The 26,355-nt window shown below is 40.0% G+C and overlaps 2 protein-coding genes across 2 annotated transcripts; one reads left to right on the forward strand and one right to left on the reverse strand.

The window, feature by feature from the left end:
- Window positions 1-956: 956 nt before the first annotated feature.
- xab2 (XPA binding protein 2) lies at window positions 957-7,886 on the reverse strand. Its single transcript, XM_040189847.2, has 19 exons — window positions 7,695-7,886; window positions 7,171-7,319; window positions 6,832-6,955; window positions 6,535-6,732; window positions 6,190-6,324; window positions 5,928-6,092; window positions 5,611-5,755; window positions 5,361-5,512; window positions 5,157-5,276; window positions 4,924-5,055; window positions 4,206-4,337; window positions 3,907-4,020; window positions 3,644-3,806; window positions 3,333-3,523; window positions 2,896-3,018; window positions 2,634-2,796; window positions 2,318-2,444; window positions 2,109-2,218; window positions 957-2,013 (listed from the first exon to the last, which is right to left on the reverse strand). The coding sequence occupies exons 1-19, from the start codon at window positions 7,728-7,730 to the stop codon at window positions 1,952-1,954; spliced, it is 2,541 nt and encodes an 846-aa protein (XP_040045781.1). The 5' UTR covers window positions 7,731-7,886; the 3' UTR covers window positions 957-1,951.
- Window positions 7,887-10,445: 2,559 nt separating this feature from the next.
- Window positions 10,446-20,958, forward strand: LOC120827164 (myosin heavy chain, fast skeletal muscle). Its single transcript, XM_040189835.2, has 40 exons — window positions 10,446-10,509; window positions 10,585-10,822; window positions 11,087-11,230; window positions 11,371-11,527; window positions 11,666-11,693; window positions 11,797-11,899; window positions 11,983-12,075; window positions 12,161-12,224; window positions 12,563-12,661; window positions 12,760-12,863; window positions 12,947-13,085; window positions 13,187-13,305; window positions 13,404-13,553; window positions 13,629-13,799; window positions 13,894-14,200; window positions 14,342-14,412; window positions 14,496-14,583; window positions 14,658-14,775; window positions 14,872-14,995; window positions 15,082-15,218; window positions 15,307-15,562; window positions 15,690-15,932; window positions 16,051-16,227; window positions 16,313-16,458; window positions 16,568-16,658; window positions 16,750-17,139; window positions 17,304-17,430; window positions 17,516-17,634; window positions 17,800-17,996; window positions 18,086-18,269; window positions 18,347-18,512; window positions 18,605-18,729; window positions 19,048-19,356; window positions 19,441-19,644; window positions 19,733-19,858; window positions 19,947-20,117; window positions 20,197-20,301; window positions 20,366-20,461; window positions 20,564-20,695; window positions 20,840-20,958. Exons 2-40 carry the CDS (start codon window positions 10,604-10,606, stop codon window positions 20,855-20,857), a joined length of 5,817 nt encoding a protein of 1,938 aa, XP_040045769.1. The 5' UTR covers window positions 10,446-10,509; window positions 10,585-10,603; the 3' UTR covers window positions 20,858-20,958.
- The last annotated feature ends 5,397 nt before the right edge of the window (window positions 20,959-26,355 follow it).

Below are 26,355 nucleotides of genomic sequence, written 5' to 3' on the forward strand. Positions count from 1 at the left end.
TGATTGGATGTAGAAACACAAAAAAAGGTATCTCCATGAAAAAAACTAAAACGTAGGTCACTGCCATTCTGGTTATTATGGTCTCAGAGGGATGACTCTGGCACCATGACACTTCCCCCTTGGTGCCGTGACCTGGGCAAACTCTGTCAGCCTCAGGGGTGATGCTGTAAATGACCATGACCTCTGGCGGACAGAAAAACAAAAAGAGAAAGTATGACCCGAGCTCACTGACGCGTATTATGAAACCTTGCTATCTCAATGACTTCCATGTGCATGTGTAAACCAGAGGAATATGACCCCACAGTGTGCTCTCAGGTGTATGGAACAGCTCTTGATGGGATGCAAATAGTTAAGAGACCACCATAACCATTGCAGCCCTAATTCAATAATAGTTATAGATCAGCAGCAATGTCAAAAAAAAAAACTTTACCTACATCCTTTGCTGCACTGTAAAAGTGTAAAGCGGCGTGCCGTGTAAACGGAAAAGCTGAAATGGGAGGCACACAGCCAGTACAAGAGTGTAAATCCATTCAGCCATTCAAGAAAAAATGGAAATTGTGTTGGGAAAACGGTTTAATTTGCCCCAGATGTGTGAATTTCCAATCAAATTTGAAGCCCCATTCCATTGAAAAAGAGAAATCTTAACAGATCCTAATCACGGGTGCCGAGAGCACCCAGTGCCGTGCTACAAGGATTACCTCAGAAATCTCAATCTGATTATGAAAGAAACTATTTATCCCTTATTTTTGTTTAACCTTTGTTAGGATGAAGCATGAGGCCTTTGGCATTATATATTGAAGTGAAAGGTACATCATATTCAATCTTTAAAAGACTCATCGCACTATTATTGGAGCATCTCCACCGTCCATCAGTAGTGTCTGAATACAGAACTTTTCTAAGGCATCCACTGAATGAGACTTTCTGAAATTTTCTGTCAGATGAAAGTCACTGCGTTGCACAGATATGAATCCATTTTTATTTAAAACTGCACATTTTCAGACATGTAAATAAATGTTCGGACATCCAATGCCGGCATGTCAGTTAGAATTGCTGGTGCGTTATTCACAATTGCAGCGGCAATAGAAGAAACTTGAGACCAAACTCTCAACACTGCATTGGGTCACGAGCAGACCACTGACTGAGAGACATTACAGCATTAATACAGCTTCTAAAATGATCAGTGGGAAATAAGACTCCCGAACCTATGACAAAAACTGGGTATTAGGAACTCACTGCAGGGCTTTAGAAAAATAAGTTGTATCGGTTTTATGAGCCGCATATTATTAAATTCAGTTATACGAGCTGTTCCTTGAGTGAATTTGTACAATACATGTACAACCAGAGCATGACTTCAATATATTTGTATGGTGAACTTTTGAAGGCAATATTGGAAATCTTTTAAAGAATCACTGGGTTTTGCAAGATGTCCACCTTTTAATGATCCTCAAAACAACGTGAGGCTTGAATGCGCAGCTTCACTTTCAAATGAATGCCTCACGTTGAAAAAAGAAAAAGCCAAAAAGCTCCTCCCCTTTGTTTTCAAGGGCAAAGCTTCCTGTAAAAGAAGTCTGCATATATTAGGTGTCCAAAAGTTTCTGCTGTTGATTCTTTTACTGTTTTTCAAAGATAAAAACGTCACTATACGTCAGTTAAAATGAACACGTAGCCACGTATTAGTAATTCGTAACAGAAGACAGCACATTTGCACAATCATCTTGCGCTTTATACTTGAGAAAGACTGACACCATATGGCCAAAAGTCGTACAAGTTTATGTTTTTGTGTACTGCATTACAAAAACCCACAAGAATGGGGAAAAAAAAGGCAAAAATGTTGCCTTTCTAAAATGATACAACTATGTAATTAAACAAATGGGAAAATATAGAGCATATTCAATGTCAACAAGTGAAATCAGAAGATCTTTGACAAGCTGGGGCAGCGAGGAAGGTATCTTTAGTCTTCTTTAAGCCCCCCAAAGACGGCTGTAGGGACGCTCTTCTGTTCAAGCTGCACCTCTGCAAAAGGCAGGGATGAAAAAAAACAATTTACAAATGCATGTTCATGAACACAACACATCTGCATGAGACTTTTTCAACTGTCCGTCACTTACCTTCTGGTCCCTGGTTTTCCTCATCTTCATCGTCTTCATCATCAATGTCAATCTCATCAGGATTGGCTTGTTTAGAAAGCTCAGCCAACTCGCTGCGAGAGGTGTCACTCCTGCAAATACACATGTAGCGTGTAAGATTCCAAAGTCTCCATTTAGGTTGCAGAGTGTGTACGATGGCATTTTTTTAAAAGCAGGGGTTTTCCTTTTACCTGACAAAGAGAATCTTCTCTTTGGGCTTGGGTTTGTCTTGCTCCGCCTCCGCAGCAAGCAGCTGTGCCTTCTGCTCCAGCATCTTCATGTCATCAATTCCCATCCCACCTGCAGCAAGATCGGACACTGGATACAAAATAAATTGTTGGACAAACAGAATCATTAGTACAGGTACATTCATTTGTGTGCTTTTCTCAGGCATAAACCCAGGATTTGGGGAAAAGGGCATGCGTGGCTAGCATATCAATATTATGAGACAATGTTCTGTATTTACTAGACAGTTCATGGTAAACACGTTGGTGCTAACTCCCTCACCAGTGCCTGTTGTCGCCTTCATCATCTGAGAGGACATGAAGTGGACCTGCGTGTTGTATGTGGCTTGGACACTTCGTTTGATCCTCAGCATTTCTCTAATCGTGTCCTCGTTTCCATGGCGGATCTCAAATTCTTTCCAGGTCTGCCAGAAATTTGCAGTCACCTGAAAGACCCCAGTTTACATATATATATCACGGTGATTTATGACATCCACACCACCAATGGAAATTTAATTATTATTTATTCAGTTGTTGTATCTCACCCGTGGGTCGCAAATCTGCGAGCAGTAGGAGTAGATTGCTCTGGCCCGGTCGATCTCACCAAGCTTACTCTCCATGTCAGCAAATCGCTGACACATATCCCGTGCGTGCTCATCAGGAAGTACCTGGGTAGAAAGAAATGGTATGATTCAGATTACAACAGCATATTTGAGTCAGAATTAGTAAAAGGATTTTTTTTAATAATGCATTGATAACAATCTAAAAGTACACCAATGTACGTAGACATAAAAACCTCATTCTAAAGGTAGCCGAAACAAAAAGATCCTAATTTCACCCAATTATACTAGGAAAACATCATTATTGTTCGATCACATTTCGGTAGATTATCCTAAATGCTACACACGGGTCTTTGGCTTCAACAGAAAAAATAACTTTAATACTACAAGTTGTCACATGTATCAGTGCTTTTCACACGTACCTCGATAGCTTTCTGGTAAATGGCTCTGGTATACGTGACTCCATAGATTTCAGCTGCTCTCTTGATGTAGATATTGAACATGTGATGTCTCTCCGCAGTATCTACGGCCTGCGTTGCTCGTTCATAGACAGCCATGGCGTGTCGCGCCAATCCATACCCCTCCTCCAATTTAGCATACAACAGGTAAATGGCTGGAAAGCAAGGCACAGTGCTACGTTCAACTACAGCACATTTTATAAAGCAAAAATAGAAACAATGAGGAATGTACTGTACACAAGTTGTCAATGTAATTCTAACAAAAAGGTACTTACTCTTGGCAAACTTAGCTGGGCAGCCATCCAGAGCTTGTTCAAACAGATCTCTTGCTCTCTCCAGCTTCTTGCCCCCATAACGATCAATGAACTTGGTGAGGTAAGTGTTCCAGATGTCATAAACATTTGGCCACCTGAAGAGAGCGATGCCACGCTCATATGCCTAAAGAGGTATCGGAAAAGAGAATGAAAAAAAATATTAATAATGACTTAATTTTGATAATATTGGATGTTGGATTTGTCAATTAATGGAATGTTATTACCTTGAAGCTTTCCTCAAAGTAGTTGTGCTCTTCAAGGAACATGGCGTAATTGATGATGATCTGTGGCGTGGCGATGCGGAGGTCAATTATGCGATCGTAAACTGCTTTGGTGGACTGAATAGAAAAAAAGAACATACAACACTTAGCGTTAGGAATTGCAAAAGCACACAGTGGATCAGAACTCTAACGCAATATTAAATATCTGGGAGCTCAGATATCATGTAATGATTACCTTCTGTACACAGTCTCATATATGTAGTACATCCAGCTGTAAACATACCAACATGTAGTAAACTTACCTGGAAAGTGCCAAGACTCTCCTCCAAGTCTGCCAGCATGGACCAGACCTTCAAAGACTTGAAAACTCGGTTTTGGACTGGCTCGGATGCATCAAAGTACTCCGCTTTCTTGGATGGGATCGCAGTAGCTTTCTGAATTCAAATAATTGAAAAAAAAAAGACATTTAACCTCTATATCCACAAAATATTGATACTAAATCAATGTATATGTACACTCATTTCCTAATATACAGTACCAGTCAAAAGACCTGAATAAAAACACGTGTCATATATTTTTACCGGTACTGTATAAACAGGCAAAGTCAATACTCAAATCTCCTAGAGCCCAAACTACTTATTTGGTGTGCACTTGGTTTGGTATCACCCAAACAAGTGACCATCTCTTCTATGAAAGGTTGTGAGAAAGCAAACAGTATGTAATGATTTTCTAAGTCACAGGTTTTACGCTCATGTTACACTGAACAACATTATGATATGGAGCTTCAGGTCGTATCTACATCTATATACCTATCTATATCTATATCTGTTACTGGGGGTTAAGTTTGAAGATAAAGCTCTATAGAGGAAACACTTAAAAAATATAGAGAGAAAGCAGAAATATGCCAATATTTTTGGAGTGTCTCAGTCCCACCACTAGATGTTACCAACATCTCGTATAAATGGTGCCATCTATGATTACCCACTAATAATGACAGCGGTTAAATGCCAAGTGTCTCACCCTGAGTATGCGCAGGGCCTGTTCATAGTTCTCATGGCGTAGCTCCATCTCTCCATATTCACACCACACTGCAGCGAGGTCATCCACCTGCTTGTAGTTCACCTTGGTAGCCTTCTCAAAAATGGTCCTAGCCTGAATGACAGTCAGTAAATGTTAAGTCACATCAGAAACAAAATGCTTCTCAGAATGGCAAAGGGTCCCAGAATGCCAGTGGAAAGAACTCAGTGACTCACGTCATCCAGCTGCTCATTTTCCTCATAGAATTTAGCGAAGGAAACCCAGAGAGAGTGCGGCTTCCCCGTGGCCTTCATTGCATCTACAGTTTGCACTGCCTCAGTGTATGTGTTAATGATCTGCAGAAGATATAGTGAGCACAGACCCATCAGTATGAATTGTGTACATGGGAGAGAAAAAAAAAAGTAAGACCTAAAGCTCACCTGCCGTGGATTTCCCTCGTACAATTTCACCCTCTTGTGCCATTCATGAACATTATGAGGGTTCTGCCTCAACAGAACACTGTTCAACAGGAGGGGCCGTCGAGCTATTAGCTGCTCGAAGCGGGCCAGTCTAAGCTCCATGTCTATGTCCTCTGGAGGGGGGAGGGGGGGGGGGGGAGAAAGAGAGTGAGGCATGCATGAGGAAAAAGGAAAAGCAACTTTGGCAATTTTAATGAATACAAACACATACCATCTTCATCCTTCCCCATCTCAGCTGTGGTCTCCATCTTTGCCGCGATCATGCTTTCTTCGAACTGGGCGTAACTATCAAATACTTGTGTGAAATCCCGAACTGTTACCACAGTGAGGATGGCCTCCTCATACACATCCCGGGCCTGAGAAAATAAAGACACAGAAATCCTCAGACACTGTCGGACCCATCTTAGGTCAACCCCCTTAATATAACACAGTGCTATCACGTTATTTTGATAAAATGAATTTAAATATGATGATGTGCTGTATGGTAAGTAAATATGTATAAATTCAAGCTATTACGAATTTACACACCTTCTCAAAGTGACCGCTCCTAATGTAATAGTCAGCTAAGGAGCACCAGAGTTTTCCAAGTTGGTCAGTGAAACGAGTGAGGCCTCCTCGGATAATGGCCCCTACTTTGAGAGACGTCACTTTATCAGGGTTCTGGGAGATCAGGTCGCACAGCTCATGCCACAGCTGTCCAACAAACACATGTTGAAATAAGATACATTTTCCCGGGTCAGCTTAAGAAAAACAAGCAAATTTGAAAGTGCATAGAATAATGAAATCTTACTTGATAGTTAGATTTGCCCTCTTTGGACACAAAGCTTTCATCATTGACAACAGCAGCGAGTCGCACAGCTGCTTCGTCCAAGCGGCCAACAGATCGTAAGTAGTCAATGTATTCCTCGGCATTTTCAGGGGAAAGCTGCACGATACAAATAGCAGACAGCGCATGTTGAGATTTTCCAATTTATTTAAAAAGTGTGTTTTGCCCTCTTATCAACGTTAGATAAAAACTTTTTGTAAAATTGGTGACATCCTCAAGACAAAAATTCTTTCCACTGACACACACAAATACAACTAATAGTGTACGCTAAATAAGATCTGTGAACTGGTTTGTATACCGTGCTCTCACCTTAAGGTACCTGCGGTACACTCGGATTGCAGTCTCAGGCAGGGGAAGGTTACGGACAAAGCGGAGATACAGAGGCCAGATGCGCGGATGCTGAGTAACGGGAAGAGCTCGGAGGGCTCGGTCAAATGTTTGCCGGCTTCTTGTGATCTTGCTTTGGGATACAAGGAACTGGCAGTAATCAAGCCATATTCTGGGCATCTAGTTTAAGCAAAGACAGGTATTTAGTTTCAAGCACAAGTGGCAGCACATAGACTTGTCAGAAATGTCATTTTGTACTGTCGGGTGGTTCAGTATTACCTTGTGCATGAACACCAATGCTCTTTCATGGCAGTTATTGATCTCTTCGTAGCTCGGTTCAGTGATACATTTCCCTTTGACTTGTTTCCGTCTCTCTCTCAAGTAATTGTACCACAGCTTGTAGCTGTAAAATACAAAACAAAATAAAAAGATTGGACGATAAGCAAATATAACCTATGCACCATCTTAAAACTGACAATGCAATAGAATGTTGTTATCGTCATTCGCAAAGGCAAATTCATGCATGTGCCATTTGTATAAAATAATCTGGATTTGCAGGTATCCGTGGCCAACTGCTTTTCAGTACAATGCCGTTAGTTTGTTTGTGGTGTCCATTACCTGCCAGGTAGCTCCTTCAGAGCGCGCTCGTAGATCAGGTTGAGGGTGGCTTTGGCTCCGTTCTGTTTGAATTCGATGTAACGCATCCAGCACTTGACCGAGTATGGGTTCCTGATTATCTCCTCTTCATATGGCAGATCGTCGTCTTCCTATCGAAGCCATACAGTATATAAACACGTCGAGTAACCGAACGACTGTAACATACATTTGATACAGCTTAAATTACATTAGTGTGACGTTACTATGACGTTAACAATGCATCCGCTTAAAAATGGTAAGTTAAACATTAATACATCTGCGATAACTTGCATTGCCACTAGTTAGGAGCTATGAATGCACGACTAACTTATACATCTCTATGATTCGTAATTTACGAGCTATAACAAGCTAACTATAACACTGTTAAACACACACGGCCAAGCTAACGTTAGCGCTCCAATAAAGGTTAGCTTCCTTAAGCCAACTTGCTAACACTCCCTGTCAATAAACGTTATCAGGTAACAATATGTTATGGTGTAACTTACAAACATAACATCTGGTTTTCCATTTAGTGAGGCCATTTCTTCCTGGGACGAGAATAGCTTTCGAGATAATGAGAAAAAAAAAAGTAATGCTAACTGTAGCTAACGCTGAGGTTGAAAACGACTCAAAGCGTGCGGGAAGTAGTTGGAACACTTCCGGCTTCGTCATATTACGTCACATGTACTCACAGTTCTAATTATTTTGTGCGCAAAAACATGGATCTTGTGGCAAATGTCGTATTCACGCTTGATCTGCTTATTCAAAACTCTGTTATAAATTATATTGTGTCATCATCCCAAATTAATCTTTAGAAGTAAATGGGTTTGTTGGCTGCTAAAATAATACACTGCATGGCCGAAAAACAAGTCAACTGGATTTAACTAAGCAAATAGGTACGAGCCTCCTATTGGATCATTACTGCATGGGCAGCAATAGTATGTGCTCACAGAATGAGGTCAGCTGACTACCTGAGTATACTGAATGACCAGGTTATTCCATCAATGGGTTTTTACTTCCCTGATGGCACAGGCATATTCCAAGATGACAATGCCAGGATTCATCGGGCTCTAATTGTAATACAGGGAGCATGAGACATCATTTTCACACATGTATTGGCCACCACAGAGTCTAGACCTTAACCCCATTGAGAATCTTTGGGATGTGCTAGAGAAGGCTTTTTGCTACCATCATCAATACAAGATCTTGGTGAGAAATGAATGCAACACTGGATGGAAATAAATCTTGTGACATTGCAGAAGCTTAGCGAAACAATGCCACAGCGAATGCGTGCCATTATCAAAGCTAAAGGCGGTCCAACAAAATATTAGAGTGTGTGACCTTTTGTTTTGGTGGTGACTTTTTTTTTGGCCAGGCAGTGTATTACAATCTGACATATCTGTACACACATTAATGTATATTTTAATTTTCGTAAATGTCACCATAGATACGTTCCTGGTAATGTATGTCATATATAGAGCACGACGGATACTAATGCAACTTTAGTGATGACTTTGTGTATAATCTGTTGTGTCAAAACCACAGTGACATAGTTTTTGAAGGACATTGTTTTTCCACAACAGCAACAACACCCTAAGAATCAAACGTAGGACGAGGATAGAGAACTTTGGCATCTGAGGGGAACTTATTATAGGTCTTATCTCAGCTATGTTGGCAAACTTTGTTGTTGTCCTTTTAAGGCAAGGTGTATTACCACGTGAACTTTATGGATAGGGCCTTACCTTCAATTTTACCAGAGGAATATGACACGTGCAAATGTCCTGAAACTATATACCAGGACCCCTTGGGTGCTTCTCCAAACTCCAAAGTTCCATTTCTGGCTATGGGCATGTTTAATTACAAGGGCAAGAATAGACGACCTCTAATATAAAATAAAGAGATCCTTCTCAAGAAGGCTCAATTGGAAACAACAAATTATTGATTTAATTACATGAGTAAATCATATATAGAAACAAATAACAAACAAAGAAATAATTGTTGCACAGCATCTATTTTGGGACATGTTTTGGACTCCAGCTAAGAAGATGATATGTTGCACGACACAATAAATCCTACTAGTCATACTCTTCAAAAATATATACATGTTGTATGAGGGATTGTAAGCTACAATACTGCACTTTATTTGACTCATATTCGTAATATTTGCCAATGATATAAAATTGTATTTCATTTAAAAGATTTGAAATGTCCACTTGCGCTGACTCTAAACACTCCTTTTTTAGGGCAAAGAGCTAATGGGTTGAAAAAGTAAAGACAAAATAATGACTTAATAGATGAATATTTATTTAATGACTATATAACATACACATTTGGATAATTGAGCCTATGTTGGATGAATTAGCATTTGATTTGCTTGTTTTATTTCTGTTTTGATTGTTAAGCAATGTTAAATCTTAAGCATGCATTAAGCTTACTGAGACAGATCTCAAATTAGAGGTATGCTTGACCAAATTCAGCAGGGGACGGCTGCTGACTGGACAGATCCAGCCTCTATAAAAGCAGCAGCTTCAGACTCCTCTGAGAACTGACAGGCATCACAGGTTAGTGCTTTGTGTGTGTTTATGGTCATCTAACTTGCTTAAAATCCAAATTGAAGTAATGTAAGGCGTGTAAACCATTAGTATTAATCAAAAATGTTATTTTCTATTCTACAAAATGCTTCTAAATACATTTTGTTACTAATAACAGTTCATTTAGGAAAGTCTAATGTTTCATATTCTTTCTATGATCCCAATTGCTTTGGATCACTGAAGGGACTGTGAAACACATTTTGTAAGGACTTATTTGTCTTTTGCGTTTCTAGAGCATAGATTTTTAAAATTTGATGGTTCTAAAGTGTCTTTAAGTATTCTGAAAAGCGCCATGCAAATAAAATGGATTAGTATCTTTAATTATTATTATTGTATGACGATTGTAAAGGCAAAACAGTTGGATTTATTTCCTAACTATTTGATCAAAAAGGCCATTCAAAGTACTTTATGGGCAAACAAAGTGTCAACAAAAAGCAATTCAAAAGAAGAATAAAATCATTTTGACAAAGATTGACCAGCAATTTATAAAAATCACAAAAAATAATAAAAAAAGAAGGTGCAAATGACAACTACAGTGCAGTAATAAAAGTTATGGAGCCACACAGGTTTGCTATAACAGGTCAAAGTTCATGTAGGGTGACTGCTGTTTACTACGCATTACAGTGGACACTATAAAATGCTCCGTCCTCTTCAATGATTATTTCAATCTGTCTTTAATAGCATTCCAAGGTCACAGAAGATCAGTGGCATTCCTTTGGGATTGGCAAGGGTAAGACATCACGAATAACACAACCTTGAAGGTCAAATTAAGATATCCAATCCAGATTCCTACCTCTGTTTTCAGTCCCCAATAAAGTGCCACCATGAGCACAGACGCGGAGATGGCGGCCTATGGCCCTGCGGCAATTTACCTCAGAAAAGGAGAGAGGGAGAGGATTGAGGCTCAAGCAGCACCATTTGATGCCAAGACAGCCTTTTTTGTGGCTGATACTGCTGAAATGTATCTGAAGGGTAAACTCATCAAAAGAGAGGGTGGCAAAGCCACAGTTGAGACGCTGCTATATGAAGGAAAACCGTCAAAGGTAAGTGTTCTCTTGCATGAAACCCCAAACTAACTGATGACGGTTCTATAAAAAAAATTTGAAGTTTTCACATTTTGTATTTTCTTCACATACTTACTTAGAAAGGGAAAATTAGATCAAATGTATCATACTATTAAAAGATACTACAGTATGTGACTTCACCAAAATGATTTATGTTAAAGATAGGTGAATGCATTCTTTATTTAAATGTCTCATGAACTATGAAATCAGATGACATCACATTTACTGCATTTTTCTTTATAGACTCTCACTGTAAAAGAGGATGACATCCATCCCATGAATCCTCCCAAGTATGATAAAATTGAGGACATGGCCATGATGACCCATCTCAATGAACCGTGTGTGCTGTATAACCTCAAAGAGCGTTTTGCATCATGGATGATCTACGTGAGTGCTTATATCTACATTAACATACCTCCTCTACAGCCACAGCTCTTATAAAAATCTAGATTGATTTTATGTAAACAGCATGTCAGATGTAGCAGCGATAAATCACAAATATACAATGAACTTTCTTTCCTTTCCAGACCTACTCTGGCCTCTTCTGCGTCGTTGTGAACCCCTACAAGTGGCTTCCTGTGTACGATGCTGAGGTTGTCAATGCATACAGAGGCAAGAAGAGGATTGAGGCTCCGCCCCACATCTTCTCCATCTCTGATAATGCCTATCAGTTCATGCTCACTGGTAATATTTCTTATTTTGAGAGGACAACCGATTCATTTGTTGGGGAAGACGCAGCATATATCACCTCAAATATCACTTTATTTCCACAATACATCATATTTTAGGAATAAAAATAAAGTATTTGTTTGTTTATTTCAGATCGTGAGAACCAGTCTATCCTTATCACGTGAGTGAATACACATATAACATAATACAATGTTATTTTACATTAATATATAAAGAACATTGATTTGACTCTGGTTTTATCCCTTTCCATTTCTTCCCGCTAGTGGAGAATCCGGTGCAGGAAAGACTGTCAACACCAAGCGTGTCATCCAGTACTTTGCAACAATTGCAGTGGCCGGTGCAAAAAAGGAGACGAGTAAAATAAAGGTATAAATGGTCACGTTTAATAAAATGAAATGACATGTTAATGGATTCTTTGCAACCACAATATTATTTCTATCTATTTGTAGGGTTCACTGGAAGATCAAATCATTGCGGCCAACCCTCTGCTTGAGGCCTACGGCAACGCCAAGACTGTGAGGAATGACAACTCTTCTCGTTTCGTAAGTGTTAAAAGGGCATGAAATGAATGTGCATATTTTGAGGTGACTATCAAAAATCCTGCTAACTTCACGTTGACGTGTTTAGGGTAAATTCATTAGAATTCACTTTGGAACCACTGGCAAACTGGCCTCCGCTGATATTGAAACGTGTAAGTATTTTTCTGCATTTTGCTGAAACACATTTGTTTTCACTTTCTCTTGGGTATGAAGGTAGTTTAAAAGAAAAACATTCCATGTCACTGTATGTTATATCGTACATGATATGTATGAATATATTCACCAGGAGTTACAAGAAAATGGTTTTAGGTACAAGGCTCTATTGGAAAAAGCTCTAAAATCTTTGGCTCTATTTTGCTACATGCTTTTGGCAATATTTTATCAAAACGTGTTGCCTGCCGGTGAGGCTGTGCAAACCTCTATATATTGTCAATAACAATGATATGATTTGATTAAACTAACAGTCCTGATCCTGATTTGTTAATGTTAGATTTGCTGGAAAAGTCCCGTGTCACCTTCCAATTGTCTGCTGAGAGGAGTTACCACATCTTCTATCAATTGATGACTGGCCACAAGCCTGAGCTCCTTGGTATGTTACAAATAACATTTGAGATGGACGTAGATGTAAACGATGCTAAAACAAAACAACACTAAACCATTCTATTTATTTTTATTGTTCTCCTGCAGAGATTCTCCTGATCACCACCAACCCCTATGACTACCCTATGATCAGTCAGGGGGAAATCACTGTCAAAAGCATTGACGACGTTGAGGAGTTCATTGCAACAGATGTAAAGACCACAATTAGTTAAATGGATAGTACACTGGGAAATATGTTTCGCATACCAATAACTTAAGTTACTTTACATTTCAGACGGCCATTGACATCTTGGGCTTCACTGCTGATGAGAAAATGGGCATCTACAAGCTGACAGGAGCTGTGATGCATCACGGCAGCTTGAAATTCAAGCAGAAGCAGCGTGAGGAGCAAGCTGAACCTGATGGCAATGAGGGTGATTGTTTGAAATAATAATACTATTCTCAACACGTACGTTTTCTGCTGTGCCATGCAAGTTCATGTGTATTTAGTACTCCTTCTGTTTCTCTCCCTCAGTGGCTGATAAAATCGCCTATCTCGTCGGTCTGAACTCAGCCGACATGCTGAAAGCTTTGTGCTATCCAAGAGTCAAAGTTGGAAATGAGATGGTGACCAAAGGTCAGACTGTGCCACAGGTAACAAAAAGGAGGATGGAAAATAATACGTAAATGTTGGAATTTTGATATGAAAATATATCAAAAAGAACCTACCACACTAAAATTCTTACTTCTAGGTCAACAACGCTGTCAATGCTCTGTGCAAGTCCATCTATGAGAAAATGTTCTTGTGGATGGTCATCCGTATCAATGAGATGCTAGCCACGAAGCAGCCGAGACAGTTCTACATCGGAGTGTTGGATATCGCTGGATTTGAGATCTTTGATGTAAGTTAAAATCAGTAAAGACGATACACAGTACGAACACTGAATGTTCATTTAACAGATGATCTACCTGTTTAGTACAACAGCTTGGAGCAACTCTGCATTAACTTCACCAATGAGAAACTGCAACAGTTTTTCAACCACCACATGTTCGTCCTGGAGCAAGAGGAGTACAAGAAGGAAGGCATTGATTGGGAGTTCATTGACTTCGGTATGGACTTGGCTGCCTGCATTGAGCTTATCGAGAAGGTAAAGACAAAACTGTCAGATAGAACTGAATTACTCTTTTCTGAATGTGTGCTTAAGTATTCGTTTTTGTTAATATAATAAAATGTCATTTCAGCCAATGGGCATCTTCTCCATCCTTGAAGAGGAGTGCATGTTCCCCAAGGCCTCTGATACATCTTTCAAGAACAAGCTGCATGATCAGCATCTTGGCAAAACCAAAGCCTTTGAGAAGCCCAAACCCGGAAAGGGCAAGGCCGAAGCTCACTTCTCCCTGGCTCACTACGCCGGTACAGTGGACTACAGCATCACCGGATGGCTGGACAAGAACAAGGACCCCCTGAATGACTCAGTTATTCAGCTGTACCAAAAATCTTCAAACAAACTGCTGGCATTACTTTATTTAACCCACAATGCACCTGAGGGTAAGGAGTTGTGCAAAAGGGTAATTTATAAATTCATGCTTTTGGGAGATGAAACACGAAGAGAAGCAAAGAAAACCATTTAGTAGCATTGTTGCAGAGAAGAATGATTGAACATTTGTAAAAACTGTTTTTTTCAAACAGAGGGTGCTGGTGGCAAAAAGGCTGGAAAGAAGAAGGGAGGTTCCTTCCAGACTGTGTCTGCTCTTTTCAGAGTATGTATCGTTTAAAGTCTTTGGATAACAACCAAAAAAGATTAAAAAATGTTGACCTATTACATCGGTTTGACGCTTCACAGGAGAATTTGGGCAAACTGATGAGCAACTTGAGGAGCACCCACCCTCATTTTGTCCGTTGCTTGATTCCTAATGAATCAAAAACCCAAGGTAAATTGTTCATAATCCACATTTCTGCGCTAGTAAAAAAGAGAGTTTTTACCCACTTTGTTTGCAATTACCAGGTCTCATGGAGAACCACTTGGTCATCCACCAGCTGAGGTGTAACGGTGTGCTGGAAGGCATCAGAATCTGCAGAAAGGGCTTCCCCAGCAGAATCCTCTACGCTGACTTTAAGCAGAGGTAATTGGGTATAGAACTAATTTAAGTGATGATGATGTAATACATGGGTCTGAGGATGGAAGGCAACATAAGTAACACCATTATTTACTATTGCAGATATAAAGTATTGAATGCTAGTATAATCCCTGAGGGACAGTTCATTGACAACAAAAAAGCTTCAGAGAAGCTGTTGGGCTCCATTGATGTGGACCACACTCAGTACAAGTTTGGGCACACAAAGGTACATTCTTCTCGTGTACATTATTAAGAGATATTCTATTTCATCCATGTGTGCTAATGAATAATGTCCTTCTTTTGACAACGTAGGTGTTCTTCAAAGCAGGTCTGCTGGGTACCCTGGAGGAATTGAGAGATGATAAACTGGCTGCGCTGGTGACCATGACTCAGGCTCTCTGCAGAGGTTTCCTCAGTAGATTAGAATTTGTTAAAATGATGGAGAGGAGGTAGGATTTCCACACGACATGCTGTATGATCTGAACTTACATTCCTGTGTGATGTTAACCTAAATACATTTTTATGTCTTCTTATTAGAGATGCAATCTTCACAGTCCAATACAACATCCGCTCATTCATGAATGTGAAGAACTGGCCATGGATGCATCTGTACTTCAAGATCAAGCCTCTTCTGAAGACCGCTGAGACTGAGAAGGAGCTTCAACAAATGAAGGAGAACTATGATAAGATGAAATCAGACCTGTCTACTGCACTGACCAAGAAGAAAGAACTGGAGGAGAAGATGGTTTCTCTGCTGCAGGAAAAGAATGACTTGCAATTACAAGTGGCTTCAGTAAGTGAAGCAAATTCACCAATCAGGGGGCCATTCTGCATAGTCAATCAATAAATAATATACTCTAAATGTTATGGTTAATCTAAAATGCGGTAAATGTTTTACCACTTGTATGTTCAAACTACAGGAAGGTGACAATCTCTGTGATGCTGAGGAAAGGTGTGAAGGGCTCATCAAGAGCAAAATCCAGCTGGAGGCCAAACTCAAAGAGACAACTGAGAGACTGGAGGATGAAGAGGAGATGAATGCTGAGCTGACTGCTAAGAAGCGGAAGCTGGAGGATGAATGCTCTGAGCTGAAGAAAGACATTGATGACTTGGAGCTCACCTTGGCTAAAGTGGAGAAGGAGAAACATGCCACAGAAAACAAGGTTCACAAAACTTGAATTATACACTGATACTAACTAATAACATATTTATGCAGTATTATATACTGTATGCAAAGATGCTATTTTATACTAAAACACACATCCCTCATTCTCTTTTCAGGTGAAAAACCTGACGGAGGAAATGGCATCTCAAGATGAGTCTATTGCCAAGTTAACCAAGGAGAAGAAAGCCCTCCAAGAGGCTCACCAGCAAACACTTGATGATCTCCAGGCAGAGGAAGACAAAGTCAACACTCTGACCAAGGCCAAGACCAAGCTGGAACAGCAAGTGGACGATGTAAGAAAACATTGCTTTTGACGTTGTTAAAGTATCAAGTAGTTTGGGTTATAGGATTGATGTAAAAAACATTTTATTTTAAAAGCTTGAGGGATCACTGGAGCAAGAGAAAAAGCTTCGCATGGACCTTGAGAGAGCCAAGAGGAAGCTTGAGGGAGATCTGAAACTGGCCCAGGAATCCATAATGGATCTGGAGAACGACAAGCAACAATCTGATGAGAAAATCAAGAAGTAAGTTATTCTGTTATTTTCCATCCTTACTTTCAACAATTACCGTGTTACAACAAGATCGTTCTGAGAAGGACTTCATAGGACTAATGTGCTTGGTCTCCTTTTTCAGGAAGGACTTTGAGATCAGTCAGCTTCTCAGCAAGATTGAGGATGAACAGTCTCTTGGTGCTCAGCTGCAGAAGAAGATCAAAGAACTCCAGGTAAAGTAATTGGCATACATATCAAAGTCAGTTACTGAAAAGAAACAATACGTTTAATAAGTTGCATCGATAATACTATCATTAAATCCAGGCTCGTATTGAGGAGTTGGAGGAAGAGATTGAGGCTGAAAGGGCGGCTCGGGCCAAGGTGGAGAAGCAGAGGGCTGACCTCTCCAGGGAGCTCGAGGAGATCAGTGAGAGGCTTGAAGAAGCTGGTGGAGCAACAGCAGCTCAGATCGAGATGAACAAGAAGCGGGAGGCTGAGTTCCAGAAGCTGCGTCGGGATCTTGAAGAGTCCACCCTGCAGCATGAAGCTACCGCAGCAGCTCTCCGCAAGAAGCAAGCTGACAGTGTTGCAGAGCTGGGAGAGCAGATCGACAACCTGCAGCGTGTCAAGCAGAAGCTGGAGAAGGAAAAGAGCGAGTACAAGATGGAGATTGATGACCTCTCAAGCAACATGGAGTCTGTTGCCAAATCAAAGGTGGGGGGACTGTTTTAGCATCAATGTTTTGAGAATTGTAAACATATTTACCATCTGCAAATGGATATAACATGATCATATCAAGAATAGTCATACAAAATGATCGATAAGCAGTAAACGTCTGTATTGCTGGAATACTAATTTAGCATGTTTAATGATGATAGAGCAACTTGGAGAAAATGTGCAGATCTCTTGAGGACCAGTTCAGTGAGCTCAAATCCAAAAATGATGAGCACGTTCGCCAACTGAATGACATCAATACCCAGAGGGCTAGATTACAGACAGAGAACGGTAAGTCATCTGCATTCCCTGAATGAAAAGCACTCCATAGGTGAGTTAACCAATTCAAAAAAGTAATTCAAAAATTGTCTTTCAGGTGAGTATTCCCGTCAGCTCGAGGAGAAAGAAGCTCTGGTTTCCCAGCTGACCAGGGGCAAGCAGGCGTTCACTCAGCAGATTGAGGAGTTTAGGAGGCACATTGAGGAGGAAGTGAAGGTAATCCAATACCCAAAAGCACACCAATACTTAGCTAACACAATAGTGAAACTAACATCTCGTGGAGGTTAGAGAGAAACTTTCTTGCTTTCTTAAACAGTTATTTATTTATTTTTGCAATGTATATATAGGTCAGTAAATAAAGTGTCTTGTCATGGCAAACAGGCCAAGAACGCCCTGGCCCATGCTGTCCAGTCCGCCCGCCATGACTGTGATCTGCTCAGAGAACAGTTTGAGGAGGAGCAGGAGGCCAAGGCAGAGCTGCAGAGAGGAATGTCCAAGGCCAACAGTGAGGTGGCCCAGTGGAGATCCAAATATGAGACTGATGCTATCCAGCGAACTGAGGAGCTGGAGGAGTCAAAGTAAATGAACCATGTCTACTGTTCCATACATTGATAGAATTTGTAATGCATTGGAGCGTCAAAAATGTATTCCTACGTGTTTACTGCAGGAAAAAGCTTGCTCAGCGCCTTCAGGAGGCTGAGGAATCCATCGAGGCTGTGAACTCCAAGTGTGCGTCTCTGGAGAAGACCAAGCAGAGGCTGCAGGGGGAAGTGGAGGATCTCATGATTGACGTGGAGAGAGCTAATTCTCTGGCTGCCAACCTTGACAAGAAGCAGAGGAACTTTGATAAGGTAAATAGATGTATTGTACTGTTGAATGAATGTTTCCTAATATAGGAAATACTTCATAAATATATATATAATTTCAGGTCCTGGCAGAATGGAAGCAGAAGTATGAGGAGAGCCAAGCGGAGCTGGAAGGAGCCCAGAAGGAGGCTCGCTCTCTCAGCACTGAACTCTTCAAGATGAAGAACTCCTATGAGGAGGCTCTCGACCAACTGGAGACCATGAAGAGAGAAAACAAGAACCTACAGCGTATGTGAACAGTTTTACCGGAGGGGAAATAATATTGGTTGTATATCTCCCAAAAGTGTAATTTCTTTTGTTGTGTATTATCCTTCCTTTAGAGGAGATCTCAGACCTGACTGAACAGATCGGAGATACTGGAAAGAGTATCCATGAGCTGGAAAAAGCAAAGAAGACTTTGGAGACTGAGAAGACTGAAATTCAGACAGCACTGGAGGAAGCCGAGGTACAACAACATCAGGAGTTGACTCACAAAAAACATCTAGCAAGAAGTCAGTTCTTTAGTGTTGTTCAATCATCTTGACAATTCCAAAAGACATTGGGACTTTGGTTTGGAACATATTCAAAAGACAAAATATCTGCTCCTACATAAAAAAGTTGTAAATCTGGTCAACTTATACCGTAATGATGATTTGTTTAAATCAAAACTTAACAAAATAGGATAGTAGAAACAGCACCTTTAGCATTTATCACAACACAACAAAAGTAATTTATTGTACGAGTTACCAATTTTAAATAACTTAACTTTTGAAATTACACCAAGGGTACACTGGAGCATGAGGAGTCCAAGATTCTCCGTGTTCAACTGGAGCTCAACCAGATCAAAGGTGAGGTTGACAGGAAACTGTCAGAGAAGGATGAAGAGATGGAGCAGATCAAGAGGAACAGCCAGAGGGTGACGGACTCCATGCAGAGCACTCTTGACGCTGAGGTCAGGAGCAGGAATGATGCCCTGAGAATCAAGAAAAAGATGGAGGGAGACCTGAATGAGATGGAGATTCAGCTGAGTCACGCCAACAGGCAGGCCGCTGAGGCCCAGAAACAACTGAGGAACACCCAGGGACAGCTCAAGGTGAGTTTGCTTGAATAGCTGAATATCAAATAAGGTTTGAGGGTAAAGAAAGTTAGGATTAAGTCTTAATTGTTATGACTTCAGGATGCCCAACTGCACCTTGATGATGCTGTCAGAGGACAGGAGGACATGAAGGAGCAGGTTGCCATGGTGGAGCGCAGGAATGGCCTGATGCTGGCTGAGATTGAGGAGCTGAGAGCCGCTCTAGAGCAGACAGAGAGGGGACGCAAAGTGGCCGAGCAGGAGCTGGTTGATGCTAGTGAGCGCGCGGGACTTCTTCACTCTCAGGTTTGTCGTCAAAAATTCACAAGAACCTAGTACCCTGAAATTATATTACAAACATGATAATAAACACGGTTCATTTTTTCACCTTCAGAACACCAGTCTCATGAACACCAAGAAGAAGCTGGAGACTGACCTTGTCCAGGTACAGGGTGAAGTGGAAGATTCAGTTCAGGAAGCAAGAAATGCTGAAGAGAAAGCCAAAAAGGCTATCACTGACGTGAGTCTACATCTCCAGCTCCTTTATGTTAGATGTGAGATGTTTATTTGATATTATGTAAGACTTTGAGACCATTGTATCATTTCAGGCTGCCATGATGGCAGAGGAACTGAAGAAGGAGCAAGACACCAGTGCTCACTTGGAGAGGATGAAGAAGAACCTGGAGGTCACAGTAAAGGACCTTCAGCACCGTCTGGACGAGGCTGAGAACCTCGCCATGAAGGGTGGCAAGAAGCAGCTCCAGAAATTGGAGTCCAGGGTATGTGCTGTATCTAAGTGCACACAGATAAGTTAAATAAAATAAATCTTGATTTATTGTTTATATCATCACTTTACAGGTGCGTGAGCTGGAAGCTGAAGTTGAAGGCGAGCAGAGACGTGGAGCTGATGCTGTGAAAGGTGTCCGCAAATATGAGAGGAGAGTGAAGGAGCTGACCTACCAGGTAAACTGAACTGATAACCGTTTTGATTTTGTGTTTCATTGCTAATCATTTTTTATCCATGCAGACTGAAGAGGACAAGAAGAATGTGACCAGACTTCAGGACCTTGTGGACAAGCTGCAACTTAAAGTGAAGGCTTACAAGAGACAAGCGGAAGACGCTGTAAGTCAAATAGATAATGTGACACGTTATTTACAGTGGATTTACTAATGACATCACTCTTAACTGCCTTGTGGCTTTGTCAATACTTAAATCCCTTCACAGGAGGAGCAGGCCAACACTCACATGTCAAGACACAGAAAGACCCAGAATGAGCTGGAGGAGGCTCAGGAGCGTGCTGACATCGCTGAGTCTCAGGTCAACAAGCTGAGAGCCAAAAGCAGGGATGGTGGAAAGGTATGTTGGTTGTTTGCATGATCACAGTATCCATTGCATTGACACAAACACAATTGTTCCTGTGCCCTTTTATCATTGACAGTGCAACTTCATACCGCAGCAGAGAATTTACTATGCTAATTGATTTCCTCTCTTCTTCTTTAGTGTGAGTCTGCTGAGTGAGAGACCTCCTCGGGTTAAGGCCTTTCCACAAAGTTCATAAAATATGAACTAGTGCCTGGGGCCTTTACCTTTTCAATAAAGGTTATAATTGCAATCCAGAATGCTGTCCTTTCCTTTCTGACAACTAACTTGCTAGAGCATTAAGCCATGCTATATTATCCTGTATCGGCAGTGCTATGAGTGTGTAAGAATATGATCAACTTTTTTTCAATTTAAAGAGACAAATCGAATTTTGCTTACTTGAAAAAAAGCCTGTGTCCTGTCCTGCCCCATGCAGCGCTTTATTCGACGTGTCACAGGCGATAAATAGAAGTCACTGCACTCCGTCTCCTGGAAGGTATTAAACCTTGACTTGTAAGCTTGGAGCAGAATGAGGTGGTAAGCTTTTGATACCACTTAATCCGACCCTGTGGACTTTAAGGGTACTATGATTTCACATGGCTTCTGAGATCTCTTAAAGGGAAAAAGAGTAACTAATGTTGCAATACATTAGCAAAATAGACAATTTACTAAACAGAAGAACAAAACATCTGTGCATATATTTCAGAAACGCCTCCTTAAAATATGCATGCAATATATTCTAAATTAATCGGCAATGAGCGATTAATAAAACATGACATGTAGTTGTGGTTAAAACAGTCAATCACACAATACAGAGTGGGTCAACCAAGTACACGCATGTAACACCTTGTGTATCACCTTATATGTACTCTCTCTGCCTCCGTCATCAGTTTATGCTTACTGACACACAAGGACAGACTTGCAGATGTCTTTCTATTTCTGATCATGCTGTACAACCTTGAAAGGGTCATCAACTAAGACACCGGCCCCTCGCAATGTTTGATATCCTCCTCGCAGCATAGCTCATACCCACATTAAGAAAGAGTGTGTTGAATATAAAGAGAATAAGTTATATTCTAATAAACCAGAGCAGAACCAGTAATTCAATGGAAGCCTGTAATTAGATTTCAAATAATTGCAAAAATTGAAGTGGTGGATGTGGTGGAGAATGTTTTTCATAAATGTAAATTTAACCTTTAACCTTCCTGATGAGTCTTGAATTATTTCAGCTTAATCCTTCCCAAGTTTCCACAATATTTTAACAAAAATTACCATAACATAAACATTATTATTCTGATCAAATTAATATTGCTTGATTGATTTGATTGATTATATTTTAAAAATTTAAAACATTTATTGCCCATGTATGTTGGAAATTGTCATGGTTGGTGGTGCATACATGGCATGAAACAAAAGTGAATAATTTACAATTAAATTAACAATAGAATATAATATGAAATGCAAATACAAACGATAAGGTGCACAGGCAAAATGGTATGGTGTTAATACCATACTAAATCTGTCCTATAAATATGTCCTCCTCTTTATGCCAAATACAATTCACTGCTCCCTCTCTAGATTTATTTTAGACCGTAGTAATACTTTGTGATCTTCCAGATCACTATAATTCATTCATATTTATCATTATAAGATAGCAAATAATCCGCCAAGCCTGCTCAAAACTAAAGTTAATCTTGTAGATGATCTTAGACTTTACCCTTTATTAAATAATTCAGTTTAAACTCAAAAGCTGCAACTTTTTCATGCCTACTGAAGAAAATATCTATGCCATTTATTAGGAACCTTTATCTGGTGTTAAATCGTTTGAGCTGTTAATCCTTCTGTTCCCAGGAAATACAACACTTCCAACAACCTCCAGCGTTAACGAACGGACCATGGCTAGAATTTTATCTCAGATGTATGAGATTAGTATGTCTAGTAACTATACACCAGTGACATTTAAAGGCTTCTCCAAATTTAAAACTCATCACTGGCTGTGAAATCAAAATAAGTAGGATTCATGTGCCTATCATAAACTGTTTACTTATTGGATAGCATAATCCACAAACCATAGAGTGAGGATTTTATTGTTTAGGTCGAGTACTGTTGATATTACTGCTTAACTCAGCATGTATAAGATAAACAACTCCAAAAGATTTGGATCAGTCAAGGTAATTTCCTAAAAAAAGAAAAGCAATAAACAATTTAAATGCAGGCTGAGTAATATATGTATAACATATTTAAATCTATCATACCTGTAAACAAATATTCATCTTAAAGCAGATGTGACCACAGTTTTGATCCCAGCAGAGGTATTGTAATCCCTGCACACAAAGAGCAGGCCAACGCTCATGTGTCCACGCTCAGGAAGGTTCAGGCTGAGCTTTAGAAAACGCTGGCATTTCATGTAGACAAGCTGAGAGCTAAGAGCCATAATGCTGGAAAGGGATCATTTCGTTGGTGGCCTATGATAACATTAGAAGTGTGGACAAATTAGTATTGCTGATGACCTTCTGGGTCAAAGGCTAAAAAGGATATGATTCTCCAGTCCACTGACGCTCTCAGTGGACTGGAGGCAAGCAGGTCGTCATGGAGGAGCGCAGAAATGGCCTGATGCTGCCTGAGGTTGAGGAGCTGAGCGCCGCCGCAGAGCAGACAGAGAGGGCACGCAAAGAAGATGAGCAGAGGTCGGTTGATGTTGGTGAGCGTGCATGTTACATTTTGAAAATATTTTATCCAGGCAGCTTGTAGGATTAGTTAGTTAAAGTATAAGTCACATCTGCAATGACTTTACATCTAGTGCACTGTATGTTTTATTTGGGTCCTTAAAAATGTTGACCAAATCAAAAGTCAACAATATTAGAGGCCCTAATATCACTAATATGTCTAAAAATATCAGCTTTTTTTCAAATAAAATCTGTTCTACTTTGTAGTACACAGAACGACTTAAAACTGAAATTCCTGATACAATTTGGGTGTTTTGTCTGTGTTTTTAAACATCTCTTTACTCATCATTCATTCATTCACTTCTTCAACCAGTTGTTTCTGTCATTTGATTGGTCAAGGGGATCATCACTCATCCATGAGAATAAAACTGACACATCAAAACAGTACAGAGAGAACGTATATCTTAGGTCATGTTCCAACTTCTACGGAATCCACGGTTGATAGAAAGACATCAAAAACTTCACAAGCCACGAACCATTTAAAGTGCGTCCCAGCTGTTGCTATCCCTTTTAGAGTCCCCTGGGAACAGTTTATGTTATCTTGTGAGATTCTTGCAGCTCTTCGTGAAAATGTTGTCAAATTGTCGACAGGTGCAGCGTGCATTGTTGTTTTTTTGCGTTCAAACTTGTTATTCTTTTTATTGAGTCCTCATACGTACAAGCTCAAACCACCCCTTTAGGAATGTAAAATTGAAACCATAGACAAATTACTCTCTGACAAAACGGTGGGACTTAACATTGAGTCGATGACACTAGTCACAGTGAGACACTCGCTGTTATGGAATGACAATGGGCTTAGTAGAAATTCTTAACCATTGCAAGGATCCAAGTACGGGCCTGTGGCTTGGCTGTGTTCAGAGAGGCCACAGCCAGAATACAATTTATCCAGACTCTGGTAGAGTTAAATAAAAATCAATTTACAGGGATATTTGTTGAGTTGGTATTGATTTATTTAATAATTTAGCTATTTGGCCCAGCTACGGCCAAAATAACAATTTGAAGGACATGAATGTAACTTGTTTAATGATTAATTTCCCGCATGGTAAAGGTGCTCTTGCCTTTGTGGCACCAAACACACGTGTGGTCCATTTGTCTACCGAGATATTTTTAGCGGGTGAGTTTGGCTTTGTTGCCCTTATTGGCAACTGCAGGGGAGTCAACACCAAGGCACGTGCTATGAAGACAATTTCCTTTGTTTAGAATTACACATATCATATGATCAATCAACACATTTGTCTGTATGTCTTTAATTATTTTTTTGGCATGCTACAGTAATATGCTTATGTCACTTTGAACTATGCATGTCTTGTATATTTGGCTGGAGCACACACAGGTTTACTCTTCAGCTCAGTCGCTCCAACTTTCTTTTCCCTCCTAGCAATTTGTTATCTCTACACAATTGCATTTTTATTAGAATTTTGAGCTAGAATGTTGATTTGATCAACAGTAAAAAGTAAGCACAACAAAGATCCTCCCCTGGTCTGACCACGACCTTTATTCTGAAAGCATGAAACTAAATTAATCAAAGGAAAAGAGAGAGTGCTTAACCAACAGCACAGTTGGTTCTCTCAGTCTTCCTAGTCATTGAGGAATCTAATTCTTATTTAAACCTTCTCAGGCTCCTCCTCAAATGACGTATTTGGCATGTCATGTTTAATTTGACGGGCATTGCACAGTTGCTCATCCATTAACATCTACTAGACTCAAGGACATACTAAGAAGAATACCTTTGCACAATTTGCACCAAAAATTGGTTGGGTTTTTTATACCCTAACTAAGCAATGTGCTAAATATGTTTTAGTTTTTACTCTTATTCAAACGCTTACATGTACGCTACGCATGCAAAATTTGAATTTTAGCTGTATTAAAATAGTAAAGGACGTAAGGAGGTAAATGGAAAGTAAAACATGAAGTGAATTATGTTGCCATCAAACTAGACCATAATGTATACGGTAACACCAAGATGCAGGTTAGAGTTTTCCTGCAGCACAAGTGGCAGTTATACTTCTGGAAGTCACACTATTTAGAAATAACGGAAATTATGCGTATCATTTTGTCCCTTATACTGTTGACCTACAACAAGGCTTGAATGCAGACCGAATCAGCTGACGCATTCTGTCATAGTCAGTGAGACGGCATAACGGGTCATGTGTGCCCACTGTTCTTTGCATTGAATTAAGGTAACACAGCACATACATACATAAATGCCATCTGTTACAAACTGCCAACCTTAAAAAATTAGCAATTTATTACCAAACGAAGGTAATACAAGTACAGACACATATTTGTATGGGGCAAAGTGCTAAAACGACTAAGTCATCTTCCTTTGTTGTGCAAAAATAGCATCACAGCAAAGCTGAAACAAGTTGTCAAAAAGAAACAACTGACGACCCCTGACCTTACCCAAATAACTTGCGACACATGTCTACACAACAGCCCACCTTTCTTTTGAGGGGTCATTCTCCAAGGTCATTTCCATTTCTGAAGAAAGGTTAGGTAAATTTAACATTGCATTGAAACAACTTCAGTTAACCATGCGGATTGAAAAATACATTGACAAGTTATTGGAGAAAAAACAATAAAACTACGTATTTCTTAGAATTAAGAAAAGAATAGATTTCTTTGTATTTTAAGATACAAAAAGTTATGTAGGTCATACCATTACTAGTCCAAAGGATCCAAATAATAATAAATTATGAAGCAAAAAGTTGCATTCATTATTTAAAGTAAACCAGACAGGATATTTTCATCAGCACACTGTGGAATGTGGAATCTCCAACATCTTGTTTATTGGCACAGAACTTATTTTGGGTCTTATCCTTGTCCAGATGGCAACTGTCCAGCAGCTCCACAGCTTTAGGAATGGTGCACGGCCTTAATTTTATTTCAGACATCTGAGATGTGCAGTTGTTCTGCAACTGTATACCAGTG

The sequence above is a fragment of the Gasterosteus aculeatus genome, chromosome 11 (assembly GCF_964276395.1).
Source record: "Gasterosteus aculeatus chromosome 11, fGasAcu3.hap1.1, whole genome shotgun sequence".
Classification (NCBI taxonomy): Eukaryota; Metazoa; Chordata; class Actinopteri; order Perciformes; family Gasterosteidae; genus Gasterosteus; species Gasterosteus aculeatus.